Consider the following 16,671-nt stretch of genomic DNA (forward strand, 5'->3'; position numbering starts at 1 on the left):
GTGTAGCTGTCTGACTCATACAAGGCTCGTGGGAGGATTGCGTGGTAGCAGGTGGAACAGGTGGAGGCAGAGGCATGGGGGAGGCAGGTGATCCCGATGCCCCATGCAGGTGTTTGCTCAGCATGGTTGTAGGCAAGCCAAGGCAGTGGGACAGAGTGGGCGGAGCATTGGGATTGCCTCTGCCTCCACCTGGCTCTGCTTCACACTTTTCGCCCAGAGGGAGATGAAGCTTTGTCTACTTGCAAAGGGGATGCTTTGAAATGGAGCTAATCGCTTTGCAAGAAGACAAAGCTTCATTTCCCTCTGAGTGAAAAGTGTTTGTGCAGCTATCACCGCCCCACCCTCTCCATCCCACTGTCTGCTTGCCCATGGCCTCAATCAGGGCCAAGTTCTCAGCACATCTTGGCCTCCATCTGCCCTGCCAGGAGGGTAAAGAGCTCCTGCAAAGCTAGCAGCAGCATGGGCAGCTGCTTGATGGCCAGCATGGCACCCGCTGTGGCCGAGAAGTGCCCCAGCAGCACCTGGTCCAGAAGGCAGGGTGGGTGGAGGCCGGGACATGCTGAGAGCTTGGTCTGTTGCAGCCGCAGGCAAGGAGACAGTGGGATGGAGAGGGCGAGGCCAACAGTAGCTGCATTCCCACTCCCTTTGACCCCCGCGCTTGCTGCCTCCTGCACTTAAAAAAAAAGACCTCAAGCCCAAAAGAAAATAAGACCAGGTCTTATTTTCAGGGAAACATGGTGATACTTCCTAAAGACGGAATATTTTCCTACTAAATTAAAATTAGTATCAATTAGGATTAGAATAATTCAGCTCTTTTCCCTTCTACTAAATAGTATTTTATTAGAAATCTTACAAAAGATTGTGAAAAATGTTTTCAAGTTGCAAGAATGGGAATTTATTCAGTATTAAATATTACTATGTCTAAACATATACACTTGTAACTATGAAAGTTAAATTGCCAGCGTTTTCATATTTGGGTGATAATTTGAAAAACTTTTTTGGGGCGAGGGGAAATGGCTTGCAATGTTCACCCTCACAAAAATAATTCATGGAAAATATTTGCTTTGCTAACTGGTGTAGCCTTCTTCCATTTACCTTTAAGACGTTCCAGCAAATCAATCTGACCAGATGAAGCCATTGCTTCATCTTCAATACTTCCTTGCAATTGCTTCAATACCTCCTGGAATATAAGGAATGGTATTATTTTAAAAAATTGAGCAAGAATGAAATATAAAGGTTACTGTTTTGTAGTGTACCCACTTTCAAACATATCTATTGAATTAGGTAAGAACATGTACAGAATTATTTTATTTAGAAAGAGGAATTAGATAATAGAAAATGCTGCACATCTTTAATTCCCAATAGCTATTATTTATTTTTTAGTACAAATTGATATTTTTTCAAGAAATGTATATATGACATCTTAATACTTCTACAACATGTAGTGTGTACATTAGAATAAGCATTGTGCTTTTAGAATGAAAAAAGATTAATTTGTGTGCATATTATGAAATTCTATTAATATGTTAAAATAAAAATTATTGTACTCAATTGCTAATTAAAATATAATAGAAAATAGTAATGGGAACACTTAGTTTTTGAGTTATAGTTTAGATCTTAAATTGTTTTTTTAATTCATGACATGAACATATCTCTGCTTCAAGTCTATGTTAACATATGGTAACAGGACTTCAAGATGGCCAGCTATTTGACTCCTGTCACCAAACCTTTCTTTTAGTTGACATCTCGATTATGTCACAGGATGTTGAAGGCATTGAGCATAATCTTTTTTGGTGCTTTTAAAAATATTTTAAAATATGAATTCATAAAATTGTTCATTCTGTTTTGTTCACAGAAGATGCAGTTACCAATCAACAGTGTTTTCTTCCTTTCTGTAGCAAGTCCATGTAACACAGACCATTCAATTCCTATGGGTACCTTAATTTCAGAAAAGATGTTTGAAAAAAGCATAGCTGCTTTGTGATCAAAAGCTATTTTGGAACCTTCATGAAGCGGCAGCCCTACACACATCCCTAAATGATGCACAACTGGTAATTAAAAATGAGCTGTGATAATATACTGCATATTGACATACATTTTAATCTCTATATATGCAGTGTGTTCTCTTCTTTTTAGGCATATGATCATCAGATTTAACATCCAAAGCACATATTTCAAATCTGATGTCTCCTTCCTGATGCTGAACAACCTGGTCAATTAAGTAGGGATTGTTTCAAAAACTGAATTACATCCATACAATGATTTTTCTATAAAGTTTGCTTGACAATTAATATTTTTTTCATGAGGATACCCAGTATTATCTTCTATTGAAACAGTGTTTTGCTTCCAATGCTTCAAATCCGGGAAATCTGGGGTGAAATTGCTTAATAAATGCTGCAAGAAAGACAAGAGTATAACTCCTGTAACTCTTGCAGAGCACAAATAAAAATTCAGAAAATCACTACAGTACTGAGCAGTGATTAAAAAAAACCCTAATCTTTTGTTACAGAGCAAGGAATCTTATGGGTTCAATACTACATGACTAAGAAATTTGGGGTATATGGGGTATAATTTTGACATACAGCTACCAAACCACCTTCTGCCTTCTTTTCAACTTCAGAATAAAGAAGGGTGAGATGGAGATTATAGTACAGTTGTAATCGAACCTTACATTTGATTGCTCAGTCCCTATTTCTGCGTATTTAAAATAAGGATCCTATTAAATGAGTACTTAGAACTCCGAGGAAGCAAGGAATGGCAGACAAAATCAAGGAATGACAGAGGCCCTCTGATAAAGAGAAGGGCAGAAAAATTGACTCTGGGTAGTCCCTGCCACTTCTTGATGGCTGAATTCCTCCTCTCCACCACCTCACCATCCATGGGAATAGAAATGTTGTGTCTGTGATAGCTAAAACCAAAGTTAGGCAATCTATTATCAACTGAAGGGGCACGTTTAAAAAAAGTTGAGGAGGGGCAAGTGCTATTTTATTGGAGAAGTAAGATTTGACAGTTATTTCATGAAATTAAGTGTGTCTGGGATTTTCTGGACTGAGTTTTGGATGTTTAGTTTACTTTAGTTTATTGTCGCTGCATCTCATACAATTAAATTAAATGCTATCTTACTGCACATTATAATTATAACAATAAACACACATTCTTCACATTCAATACAACTGAATTGAAAACCCATTAATATTGCACTATACCAGTGGTGGCTAACCTTTTTGGGCTCCTGTACACACTTGAGCTCGCATGCCAGCACCCAGAAGGCAATGTGCACCCCTCACGCCACCTATGCATGCACACGCAATAACCCCACCCCTACCACCCCCTTTCCTGCAGTGCGCCTCACCACTGATTTTTGGTTGGTTTGAGGCCTTTATCGCCCTCCCAGAGACTTCAGAAAGGCTTCTGCAGGCTTTTCAGGCTGAAAACTAAGCCCGTTTCGTCACTTCTGGTATTTCTAGAAAAATAGGAAGTGATGAAACGGGCCTACTTTTTGGTCTGAAAAGCCTGCAGAAGCCCTCCTGAAGCCTCTGGGAGGCCAAAAAAGGCCTCAAACCAGCTAAAAATCAGCTGAGGAGTGCGCATGCGCAGTGAGGTAAGTTTTGCCTGCAGATCACATGCCAGCACAAATGGCTCTGTGTGCCACCTGTGGCGCACATGCCATAGGTTTGCCATCACGGCACAACACAGTAGAATTCAATATAGTTACTGCCCTGGGATAGAAGCCGTTTTTCAGCCTATTTATCCTTGTTTTTTATTATCCTGTATTGTCTGCCAGTAGGGACATGGTAGCTCAGTAACTAAAGCTGAGCTTGTCAATAAGAAAGGTCGGCGGTTCAAATCCCTAGCACCACAGAACAGAGTGAGCTCCTGTTACTTGTCCCGGCTTCTGCCAACCTAACAGTTTGAAAGCATGCAAAAATTCAAGTAGAAAAATAGGGACCACTCTGGTGGGAAGGTAACAGCATTCCGTGCGCCTTCAGCATTTAGTCATGCCGGCCACATGACCACGGAGATCTCTTTGGATAGCGCTGGCACTTCGGCTTTGTAATAGAGATGTGCACTGCCCCCTAGAACTAGAAAGGACTAGTATGTATGTGAGAAGGAAACCTTTACATTACCATCTGCCAGATGCTAATAGTTCAAAAAAGGGTGCCCAGGATGAGATGGATCTTTAAGAATGTTTTGAACTTTCTTAAGTGGGAGCTATAAAGCTCTTCCAAAGAGGTGAGAAGGTAACCCATGATCCTCTGGGCAATGACATTGATCCTCTGGAATGCTGTCCTATCTGCCACTGGGCAATTGGCAAATCATACACAGGTGCAGTAAGTTAAAATACTCTCTCTGGTGTAGCGGTAGACGGTCACCAGCAGTGCTGCAATGTGAGTGCCACAAGTCAGGTCCTCTTTTATGATAACACCCTTTTTCCTCTTTTCTATGCTTGTTGTATGTCTCTTTTCTATGCTTGTTGTACTTAATTTAGAGTCTTATAATTTGATTTATATGTGCTTTCTATCTTAATTTCAGAAACAGAAAGGGATGTATAAAGGCACAACTGAAGAATGCATTAAGTCCTAGATCCAGTGGCTGCTCACAGTTTATATACACCCAGATCATTCTATATTTTCTGGAGGAGCTGTCTGGACTATTAAACAGACCTTAATGAATTTTATAATCTCAGATTTCTGCGTAGGTAGGGCAATAAATTGTTCTGCTGAAGGTTCATCCTCTCAGTTTGAAAATGAGGGCAAGCTGTGAGGAAGTTGGAAGGTTCACTACAATCTTTATGTCAAGTGCCTCAGAGTTTCTTTACACTTTTCTGTATTCAGAATATATCTCCATTACTTTATGATCAGCTATTTGCCTTTCACATCCATATATAGCAATTACTGAGGTCTCTTGGAAATTATAAAGTTATATTCAGCTAATGTCATAATGCAAAATACGTGACAGAATATTACTACAGTGAGGCAAAAAGCAGGCCAGCACATGAGTTTAATCAAAATGCATTATGGTACCTTATATTTAAAAACTTACTATAGTTCAGCATCCATTAGAAAAATAAAGCAATATTTGTCTGTTTTAAAAGATATTAAAAGATAGAATTTAAGTGTAACTTTACAAAGTCAGTACCTCGAACTCAGTGGCTTCTGAATACCAAGAGAGAGAAAAACCCTCAGTGCCCAGAAATATTTTTGCCATGTAATGTTCTTAGTGCATTGTGCAACTATATGAGAAGGCAGACAGATAGACAACTTCCCTTAGACCTTTGCATTTTTTAAAGCCCTGATGATAGCTTCCTAACTTGGGTACCCTAATCCATTTAAGCATCAGCCTCCCACACTAGCAGCCATGAAGGAGGGAAGTCCAGGGAGAATTTGGTAGGGGCATACCTACATAAAATAACTAAAAAAGTATGTTGTCATTCTGTCTCATTAGTATTTCGAATAGTTAATGCTAGAAGACAGACTATGAGATACTATGACTTAAATCAATTGTTGAGATTTTGGAGCCTGACCAGAATATAAATCAGCCAGGAAGGTCTCCATTTAAATTATAGAGGTCTTGGTTGTAGCTCACCCAAGCCAACCACATAGAATCGAGAGAAATCCTGGATTCTGAGTGAAGGGAGCAGTGGCATTTGGGTATTAGGTTACTGATACTGATAAGTCAATATCATTAGCTACCAGGTGGTGTTTAAAGTTGCTTCCAATTATTACATGCATCTGGTGGTACTGTTCTATATAACAGGCAATATATTCATTCCATCACTTCAAAGTTTTCTAATCTGTTTATGCATATTTAAGTGGGGTATAAGTACATTTTTATACATAGTATTGCATGAATAAAAAAGCACTCCATGCTAAGTAGTTGCATTTAATTTATACTAGTGTTTGGCAAGACTATCCACAACTTATTGTTCCAGGAATACGATTTTAAAAACCAGCAGAAAAAGCCGACATGCCTTCATAAAAATTCAGGGCACTTGGTGCTCTCTGAGCTTGGCTGTTTTTTTGCAGGCGTTTCATTACCAAACTAAGTAACACCCTCAGTGCTAACCAGAAGTGGGGTTTACTTTCATTTTATATACTAGTGCCTTGATGGTGAACCTATGGCACGTGTGCCAGAAGTGGGATGCAAAGCCACTTCTGCCAGCCCGTGAGAAGTCATCTGGAAGAGCCCCACTGTGCATGCGTGCACACCACCCCCAACAGCTGATTGTTGGGTATCTGGCACTCATGTGCGGGGGTGCATGGGAAACATGTGGGGCGGGCCTCTCACGCATGCACAGATGCACAGCGCATGCAGGGGATCGCACACACATGTGCAGACATATGGTACACAGGGGATCACATGTACATGTGTAGGAGCAGGGGGGAAGGGTCACATACACATGCACAGGGGCATGGGGGGGACGTGTGCATTGCCTTCTGGGTGCTGGCATGCAATTTTCGGCATGGGAGCCCAATAAGGTTAGGTACCACTATACTAGTAGCTTGTCCTGTCAGTATTGGTGTGAGTTTCTTGTACTGTTATTTATTGTTAAATTGTTAACTAACAATAAATAACAGTCCAAGGAACCACCAAGATCATTTCAATCAATACTGACAAAGCAAATCACTAGTATAAAATGATTCCCTATTAGCACTGACAATGTTAACTTAGTTTAGTAATGAAACATCTGCAAGAAAACAATCAAGGTCAGAGAGCACCATGGTTCAACCCTGAGTTACAAATATGCACTTTTATTGGTACAACATAAAAATTCTTGGTAAGGTACTCATGCTGCCTTGCTGATTCTTGCTGTTTACTTACAAAAATGCCATATTGAGAGGAAATTTAATCTCCTTATACTCTAATCCATAGAATTCCTTCATTATTAAGTGATAAATCTAAGATTTTGATCTTCAAGGTCTGAAAAGTTAAAAAAAGAAAAGCCAATGAAGCTTCATACAGTCCTACCAAATTGGGGCTTAAAATAACGTGTGGAGTAATTTACAAAGAGGAATTCAGGAGCCCACTGAGGCTGTTTCACTTCTAGTCAAGTGCTGGGATTGATATATAATGCTAAAAATATAGTCGTCAAAGGGAGATTAGATATAAATTTGAAAACATAGAAGCTGCAATCCAGCTTCTGGTGGCACTTCTATTGAAGACGGACAGTAGACCACGATCGAAGATGGACCAAAGACCGTGATCGAAGACGGACCGAAGACCGCAATCATGCACAGCTTCAATCCATGCTTATCCTGTTGGTGGGTCCCAATGGGACTGGATCCATCTCGGACCCACCTCATAGGGATGGGGGAAGAGGGGGAGATCGCCAGTCAGGTCAAGGGGAGCCGCATATCCCCTCCTTGGCTAGGTATACTTCCCTTGAAGATAGGAGGTAGCGGCAGTTTTAATGGCTACCCTGAACACGGAAAGCTTCCAGGACTTAAGTGTGTACTGGAGCAGTGAAGCGGTGAGTGGCATGTAGCCAGGCAAAGGATTTTGAATTATTTTTTGACAACACCGAGAAACAGAAGGAAAGAGCCCTTGTTTAAGAGTGTGGTAGCGGCGAATGGAAAATAAGAGGAAATTATAAGATAAATAAAAAACCAGATTATAAAAGGACTATAACAGAAATAGAGACCAAATTTGAAATAAGATACAGAAATTGGCATTAATTAGGCATTGAATAGAATGCTGGACTTGCCCGGAATTGACTATATTTAAAAGAGCTAATGGTTGAAAATTAGCAGAATTAATACAATTGAAAAGAGAAAAAATAACTTTGAAAAGTGGAAAGCAATGTAGTCTAATCTAATGGTTAAAGGTACTTTTTCTCTTATGATTTCATGGAAAATTACTGGTCTTACAAATGTGTGAATTAAAAATTAAATGAAATAAAAGATTATATTGCAACAATAACCCCGGAAGCACCAAAAGGGGGGGGGATTGCAGCAAAGGGACAAGCAAAGATAGTATCTTGGGACTGTTTGGTGTTGATTGTGACAAGATAGAAAGATTAAAAAGAGGAATTGAGATAAATGGATATTTTTGACAAGGACTAAAAGACTCTGACTTTTAATAAAGAATAACTCAACTGATTAAAAAAATGGAAGAAATAGGCAAAGAATTCAAGTTGGAACTGCAAACCATGAGAGGAGTGTTAAAAGAAAGAATGGAATTATGTGATATATTGGCAGAAAAATTAATGGTGATGCAGTTCACACAAGATCAAAGAAAATTCAAGGAGGAGGAGTTAAAGGAAGAGGAAAGCAGCTTAGAAGAGCACAAAGAACAAGGGGCATTGCAAAAAGACATGAAAGAAATCAAAATTAAGACACTGATAATAGATGTAATAAATAAAAGGGAAAATCCTCCCAAGGTTAAACAAAAGAAGAAGCTGTACAAGAAGAAATTCCAAAAGAGAGAACAGGAAAAATAAGTGATTGGCAGATGAAAATAAAAACAATACTAGAGGAAAAAGAGGAGTTAAGAGGAAAGACTGGAAAAACTTAGAAAAAGGGAAAGCTGGTCAAAATTGTAAGAAACTATAAGGTCGAAAGATTTAGAGATAAGAGTTAAAAATAATATAAAGGGGGGATACCACATAGAAATGTATTTTGATATTTTTTTTAGAAATATAGATTGGGGAGATTTGAAGTTTAAAACTTATTGGGAATTACCTTAAGATTATTATATAATTATATATGAGAAAAATGATGATATTCAGAGAAATTAAGATGGCTTTATTATTATCAAATCATACACACACACACACACACACACACACACACAGACATAATTTGTTTTCTTACCATACATATATATACATATACATAAATACATATATACATATACATACACACACACACACACACACACACACACACACATATATATTCTTAAGTTTTCGCAGGTACTTACTGTATGGTATTCAGCTTTGTTCGGGTATTTTCCCACGTCATTATAATTGTGCTATTAAAGTTGTAGCAACGTTTCGGCAGAATCTCATCTGCCATCATCAGGCTTCTGTATTGTGTTCGTCTGTGAGTCAGACTTTCACAGCCGTTTCTGTTTTAAATTTGGGGCTAGCCTACTGCTGTGCCAGAATGGTTTTTTCTTCATCCTGATTGGTTGGGAATCTTGGTCTGTGTTTATTGGTCTTGGAGTTTGCTGTGTTCTGCTTGATTGGTATTTCTAATATCTTCTGTCTGTTTTGTAGCTTCTTTTGGTCTTGATTGGCTGGCAACATTGTGTTTCCTGTATTGGAGGCTTTTAGTGCGGCTTGGCTCCAAGTAAATGGGCAGGTACTTATTCTTCTATTGGTCCCTAACCCCAACAAGGCACCCAGATGAAACCTGGTTTCCTAATAAATGATAGCCGTCCATTTACTTGGAGCCAAGCCGCACTAAAAGCCTCCAAGACAGGAAACACAATGTTGCCAGCCAATCAAGACCAAAAAAAAGCTGCAAAACAGACAGAAGATATTAGAAATACCAATCAAGCAGAACACAGCAAACTCCAGGACCAATAAACACAGACCAAGACTCCCAACCAATCAGGATGAAGAAAAAACCATTCTGGCACAGCAGTAGGCTAGCACCAAATTTAAAACAGAAACGGCTGTGAAAGTCTGACTTACAGATGAACACTATACAGAAGCCTAATGATGGCAGATGAGATTCTGCCGAAACGTTGCTACAACTTTAAAAGCACAACTATAATGACGTGGGAAAATACCCAAACAAAGCTGAATACCATAAATGTAAGTACCCATGAAAACTTAAGATAGATAGATAGATAGATAGATAGATAGATAGATAGATAGATATAGATATATAGATATATAGATATATAGATATGTGTGTGTGTGTGTGTGTGTACATACATATACATATATAAAATTTATTATTCAAATGATTTTAGAAAAACAGAGAATAGGGTAAAGTAGAAAAAATTATGCTATTATGACCAAAAAGTGTGGAATGAAAATTAAATAAAATTTTATAGGTTAAACTTGGTTAAATGGAAACAAAAAGGAAACTTAATTTTCTGGTTTTTTTCTTTTTCTTTATTGTATACATATTATATTAGATAATGAAATAGAATATGTAATTGATTATATAAAGGATATGAGAAAATAGAGAATATGGTAAACCAGAAAGAATTATATTGGAAAGTGTAATGAAATTATATTGGAAAGTGTAATGAAGTGTAGTGAAATTTGTAATGAGAGTATTATATTATGATTAAAAAGGAGGGGAATGAAAATTTAATAAAATTTCATAGGTAAACTTTGGCTATGTGGAAACAATAAAAATATGAAATGGTTATATGAATATCTCTGGAATAAATACAAGATTAATTGTAGACTGGGGGATATACCATGTGGATCCTGAATATATTAGTTTTATTTTATTTTTACTATTGTTTGTTCGTTATATATCAGCTGTGAGAAAGTTAATAAAGATAATAATGAATAATGTAAAATAAAATAGGTGGTAAGCTGAAAATGGAAATAATAGGGGACAAAGTGTGGAAAATATATGTGAGGATGAAATGTTTTTGATATTGAATTAATGCATTGAAATATGAAGTGAGAACTTATTTAAAGATCAGTGGAATAGATAATGATTTGATATAAAATTAGATAAGAAAGTTGGAAATGTAATTATGACTATGTATAAATGTTGTAACTTGGAATCACGTTGCTCACTTGAAGAGATGTGTAAAATATAAAAAAAAATTTTTATTAAAAAAGAAAGAATCTGCAATCCAAACAGTCAGTACCTATACACAAGTTATTCAATTTCAGATAATTCTGGGTCTTCCCTGGAGCACATTTCAATCTCCTTCTCTGTGTAATAATGCACTAAAGATATAATTAGACCACATTTACACACAGAAGATACCCCTGTCATCTCTGATGAAATTGAAACCTTAGAACATGCTTTCCCCTAAGGTATAGATTTTACAAGGAATTGATCTCAGCCTGAAGATATAAAGCATATGAAGCAGCTCTCACCATTAATACGGTAGAATTGCCAATTTTATTTAAGAAATTGTATTATATGGGTATTATCTTAAACAGTTGTGGGAATATAAACACACACACACACACAAATACAAAAGAGGTCTGCTACAACAAAGAGTTTTTTTAAGAAAAAATCAATTATCTAAAAGGGCAAAGCTCAATATCCATTGTATTATGGGGAAAATCATAGAGCCTTGCAATCCAAACCACAATCCCAAAATGCTTTTAAAGTAAAATTATTTTCATACCTTCATATTAGATGCTTCACTTTCCAGTTTTGTAAGATGATTTGAATTATCTTCCAGTTCTTGTCGAAGATTTGAGTTCTCCATTTTTAACGCCTCTACTTGTTTTAACAACTGATCATATGACACTGCAGCCATTCTGGGCTACCCCAGGACCTGAAGCAAGTAGAGAATAAACATTTGGTTTCATTGAGTCCAAGAAATATATCATGCATTTTTTTAAAAGGACATTACTTCCCATCTAAATAATTTATCATTGCATTTTTCATGTATCGTAAAAATGTCTTGGAACTTCAAGTAGTTCTCTATTTAAATATAAAGTACAGAGCATATCTGCTTACTTTCAGCATAGAGTTGGCTGAAAGATGGACACCTACGTAAAGTAAATGTTTTAAATAAATGAATAAACTCTTGAATGCCTTTACTTCAGACAATATCAAAATATTCACCAATGAAGACTTTCCAATTGTACAGCATGCATTTCCATATAGACAAACAATATGCTTGAATTCATTTGTGAAATAATTCAGAACCAATTAACTTGCTGTAATAAATAGATAAGCCCCTTAATTCAATGTACTAAAATTAAGGCAGACTCAATTTCTCATTGTGGAAAAAGGAATGAAATTAAAATATTAAAGTTCAAAATGAGCTGAGTTTGCAAGAGATACCAAAAATAAAAAAGACTATCTTAAAAATAAAAGTAAAGTCAGAGAGGATGTACTGTAGGTTCAGTGTGAGAAAATAGTATGAATTGATAATGGCCAAAAGACAAAACTTCTGAACTCCTATTTTATGCATGTCTTTTTTCAGAACAGAAATAGAACCCTAGATGGTCATTCCACCTCTGAGAGAACAAAGAATCTGCAATTTAGGAGAGGCAAAAGAGACAGAATTTACCTAATTTAAAGAAATTCAAGACTTCAGGCCAGGTGTATCAAGAAGTAGCCCTTGGTTTCTGATAGCAATTGGGATAGGAATTGCCATCACTAAGTAATGTGGCTGTAAAGTACAATGTCATGTAATTCATTGCTTTGTGATGGCAGTTCCAGCAGTCCCAGTCGCCTTCATTAAGCAAGGATTGTGTGTGCCGTTAAGTGAGGACTTCAAGTGATCTTTACTTCAAACTTCCTACTGGCTTCCCCACTGCTTATGGGAAGCCAGCAGAGAACATTATAAATCGTCATTATATGACTGTGGAAATGCTGCGGGGCTGGAACTCTGAGAAACTGGCTATAATTAGCACTCATTCAGCTGTTGAACAGTTGCTGAACAAATGTTCAGATCACAAGGTCCTAACCTCTATATCTCAGGATATAGAAGGAACTAAAAGAAGCAATGATAGGAACACTTTTGATAATCTTTGAGAACTCCTGGGACACAGAAATTTGGAAAAGGGGCATTGGTCTTACCTGAGATGCTCCTTCTCAGAAGGTGGAGATAGGATCCAGGCAATGTGGGTTGTCTCTAATCTGCTAGCTCTTTAGATTGAATTGTTTAAACTGAGGACACGCTTTCTGCTCTCCAACAGTTCCCAGTGTTCATGAAGTCGAAGTGATTCCAGAGGTTGATCACCAATGACTGTCCTCTCCACACCTGCACCAGACAGTCTTCAGAGTGGGCTGGATCCTATCTCCACCTTCTGAGAAGAAGTGTCTCAGATAAGACCAATGTCCCTTCTCCAGATTGGTGTCGATAGGATCCAGACAGTGTGGGACATACCAAAGCTAATGTCCTATGGGCGGGTCTCCGTCTGATCTTGAGACTGCTGTGCCATGAGTACCCTTTGCAAGACCCGTCTCCCAAAAGCTGCCTCTACTGAGGCAAAGGTGTCGAGCCGATGGTGGCGAATAAGAGGCGTAGGTGAGGAGCAGGTCGCTGCTCGACAAATCTCCTCCACCGAAGCTTGTGTGGCCCAAGGCACTGTTGTTGCTGTGCTTTGCGCGGAGTGCACTGTAATAAGATTTGGTCTTTCCAGGCCATGCTCTTCATAAGCCTTGACAATGCAATCTCTAATCCATCTGCCAATGGTCGATGGTGAGATTTTTTTGTCCCATAGTAGTTGGCCAGAACATACACACATACACACACATACACACATATATACGTATGTATAAATATATATATGTATATATAGATATAGATATGTATAAATATATATAGATATGTGTGTGTGTGTGTGTGTGTGTGTGTGTGTGTGTGTGTGTGTGTGTGTGTGTGTGTGGAGGACCCACCTTACATCCAGAGTATGCCAGACTTTCTCCCGGTCATGAGATGGTGCCGGGCAGGATCAACTCTTGGGCTCAATGAAAAGAGGAGTTGACTTTAGGGATGAAGGCTAGGTCCAACTGCAGGACCACCTGGTTGGCGTGGAAGAGGCAAAGATCTTCCTAACCAACAGGGCTGCCAGCTCCGATATCCTCCTGGCCGATATTATAGCCACGAGGAAAACCACTTTATATGAAAAAACTCGAAGGCTGACAGATCTCAGTGGTTCAAAGGGTGCCTTCGTTAAGTGCCTGAAGCACCTTGGAGAGGTCCCATATGGGAAACCTATGTACCACTGGAGATTTGAGGTAAGAAGCATCTCTGAGGAACCTACAGACCACTAGGAGCTGGGCCAGGGACTCCAGTCAACACCGTTGAAAGGGCCGCCACCTGCCTGCAAATTGTTGAGAGGACCAGGCCCTTATCCAGCCCTGCCTGCAGAAAGTCTAGTACTTGGGCCACTATAACTGAAATGGGGTCAAGCTCCCTCTGCCTGCACCACAGGCAGAATGCCCTCCAGGTTGCGTCATAAATTCTCATTGTTGATGGTCTCCTGGCAGCCTGAATGGTGTTAATTATCCAGGAGGAGTTTTCCCCTGTCAGAATTCTCCTCTCAAGTGCCAGACGGCCAATTGGAACCACGGAGGCTCCGGATGGTCTATGGGCCCCTGGCTGAGGAAGATCCTTTCAGGGGGAATCCTCCATGGTCTGGTGACTGACAGGCCGCGCAAGTCTGTGAACCATGGATGTCTGGGCCAGTGGGGCACAAGGACAGCACCTCCGCCTTCTCGGTGATCACCCTCCTGATCATAGCTGCTATGGGTGGTAATGGTGAGAAGGCATAAAGGAGGCCATGAGGTCACCAACACCGGAGAGCATTGACCCCTTCTGCCCCAGGTGACGGGAACCCGGAAAAGAACCTTGGCAATTGCGCATTTGTGGGAGATGCAAAGAGGTCTACTATCAGCATGCTGAATCAATCCGTCATCTCCTTGAACAGAGCTGGATGCAGGTGCCACTCGGAATGATCCACTGTGGATCTGCTCAGCCAGTCTGCTCGCACATTCTTTGCCCCTGAGATATGCTCTGCCTTCCTTTCCACCCAATGACACAACCGCTCTGCTTCCCTCGTAAGTGGTTGTGAGTAACCCCCTGGCGGTTGATGTGGGCCTTTGTGGCCACATTGTCCATCAGAAGGAGCAAGTGCTGTTCCGTAATCTGGCTCTTGAATTACCAAAGGGCCAGGTGCACTGCTAGTAGTTCCAGACAGCTTATGTTGAATTTTAATTGTCTCTGACCACCTGCCCTGAGCAACTTGGCCCTGGCAATGTGCCCCTCAGCACAGAAGGCTGGTGTCCATTGTTATTGTTAGTTGATCCTGCTCTCAGAATAGCGACCCCATGGAGACAGCTGAGGATGTCCACCACAGCAGAGATGTTAAGACTTTTGGGAGGATTCGAACTCGTTGATGAATTGCTCCACCTTGCTCTCTGATATGGGAGCAGGAACCACTGCAACGCTCTTGCATGTAGACGTGCCCAGGGCACAATTGCGATTCAAGAGATTAATCTGCCTAGTAGTTGAGAAAGCAATGACAGGAAGACAACTTTGTCCTTTTGGATCTATGCCATTAAGGCTTTGATGTCATTCTGCCGGTCTGGTGAAAGGTATACTATGCCGTCTGAGGAGTCTATGACTGCCCCCAGATGCAATATATGAGTTGAAGGTGTTACGTGGCTCTTGCTGAAATTGATAGAAAAGCCGTGGGTACTCAGCGTCTGCATGGTGATTCTCAGATCTTCTTCGGCTCGACTGAGGGATGAGGCCTGTACCAGGATATCGTCCAGTTAACAATGTATTCAGATTGATATAGTTCTCAGATGAGCAGTCAGCGCTGCAAGGATCTTGGTAAAGGTTCTGGATGCTGACACCAGTCCAAACGGCAGGGCCCAGTATTGTAAATGCCTGCCCTCATAATAAAATCTCAGTAATTGATGATAGTCTGGCCAAATGGGGACATGCAGGTACGCCTCAGTGAGGTCGATGGATTTTAAATAATCCCCCTCCTGACACTCTCTAGTATGGATTGCAGAGTGTGCATTTTGAATCTGCGGTAAACAAGATAGCAATACAGACCACTGAGATTGAGAAAGGCTCTCCATTCTCCGAGCTTTTGGGGATCACAAATAGTATTGAGTAAAATCTATGCCCCTCCTGTTCTTTTGGAACAATTTCTATGGCCCAGATAGCTAATAGCTTCCTCCATCAATCTTCTCTTGGCGGTGTCCTTTGACCAGGGGCAATGGATCAAGAACCTCGGGAGGGGAGGTGGATTGCAATTCTGGGGAGAGGCTATGTCTTGTCATGCTTCATACCCATGCATCTGTAGTGGTCTGCTCTCATTGGTCTGTGAAAATTTATAGCCTGCCATCAATGGGAGCTTCAGTATAGCAGTCACCCAGATCTTCGAAATGAGTGTGAGCTGCCTCTCGAAAGGGCCACTTACTGTGAGCCTGGGGCCTGCTTTTGTCTCAAGAGCCCTGGTCAACTGGAATTCCTGCCTCTGACCAAATGGACCCTGAGTCCGTTGAAAGCTCGGCCTGTAGAAGGGGGCCTGAAAGGACCGACAAAAGGATGGTACAAATCTATTATCACCCCTTCAGGAAATGGAAGGTAGAATCTTTTGCCTGTCTCTGGGTTCCACAAGCACTGGTTCCAAATAGTTTGTCTCCCTTATATGGAGCAGAGGATACCTTCCATCTGCGCTTGGTATCAGCCTGACAATGTTTGAGCCACAGGAGGTGTGCGCCGTCCTGCTGATGCGATGGCCTGAAAGGCAAACTTCACTGAATTAAGTGTGGTGTCGGCTGTGTACTCTGCCGACACAATCACCTTGTTGAAATCTTGGTGAGTTCTGATGTCATTGGCAGGTACCCACTCTTGCATTTGGCACAGCCAAATCAGCGATGATCTGGTGAAAAAAGATGCTGTGGTAGCAGTCTTTACCGCCCACACTGCAGCCAGGTGCGCCTTGCACAATGTCAGTTGAGATTTTTTTTTTTATCATCTGCTTTCAGGATGTTATCAGCATCATTAAAAATTGCCAATGACGATGCTAATGCTAAC

General features: G+C 40.1%; 1 protein-coding gene across 7 annotated transcripts in view; it reads right to left on the reverse strand.

Moving 5' to 3' along the window:
* Positions 1-16,671, reverse strand: part of APC (APC regulator of Wnt signaling pathway) — a 147,613-nt gene that overhangs the window by 46,521 nt on the left and 84,421 nt on the right. For 6 of the 7 annotated variants that reach the window (XM_087926952.1, XM_087926951.1, XM_026719927.2 and 3 more), the window contains exons 3-4: positions 11,281-11,433; positions 1,096-1,180 (exon numbers count right to left, since the gene is read on the reverse strand). In XM_087926952.1, coding sequence (XP_087783078.1) covers positions 1,096-1,180; positions 11,281-11,415 — 220 coding nt within the window. In that variant the 5' untranslated portion in view covers positions 11,416-11,433. Of the gene's footprint in view, positions 1-1,095; positions 1,181-11,280; positions 11,434-16,671 lie in introns of those variants that run through there. The other variant, XM_087926954.1, reaches the window with a different exon arrangement.

The sequence above is a fragment of the Pseudonaja textilis genome, chromosome 2, assembly GCF_049901715.1.
Source record: "Pseudonaja textilis isolate UNSWEBS1 chromosome 2, rPseTex1.2, whole genome shotgun sequence".
Lineage (NCBI taxonomy): Eukaryota > Metazoa > Chordata > Lepidosauria > Squamata > Elapidae > Pseudonaja > Pseudonaja textilis.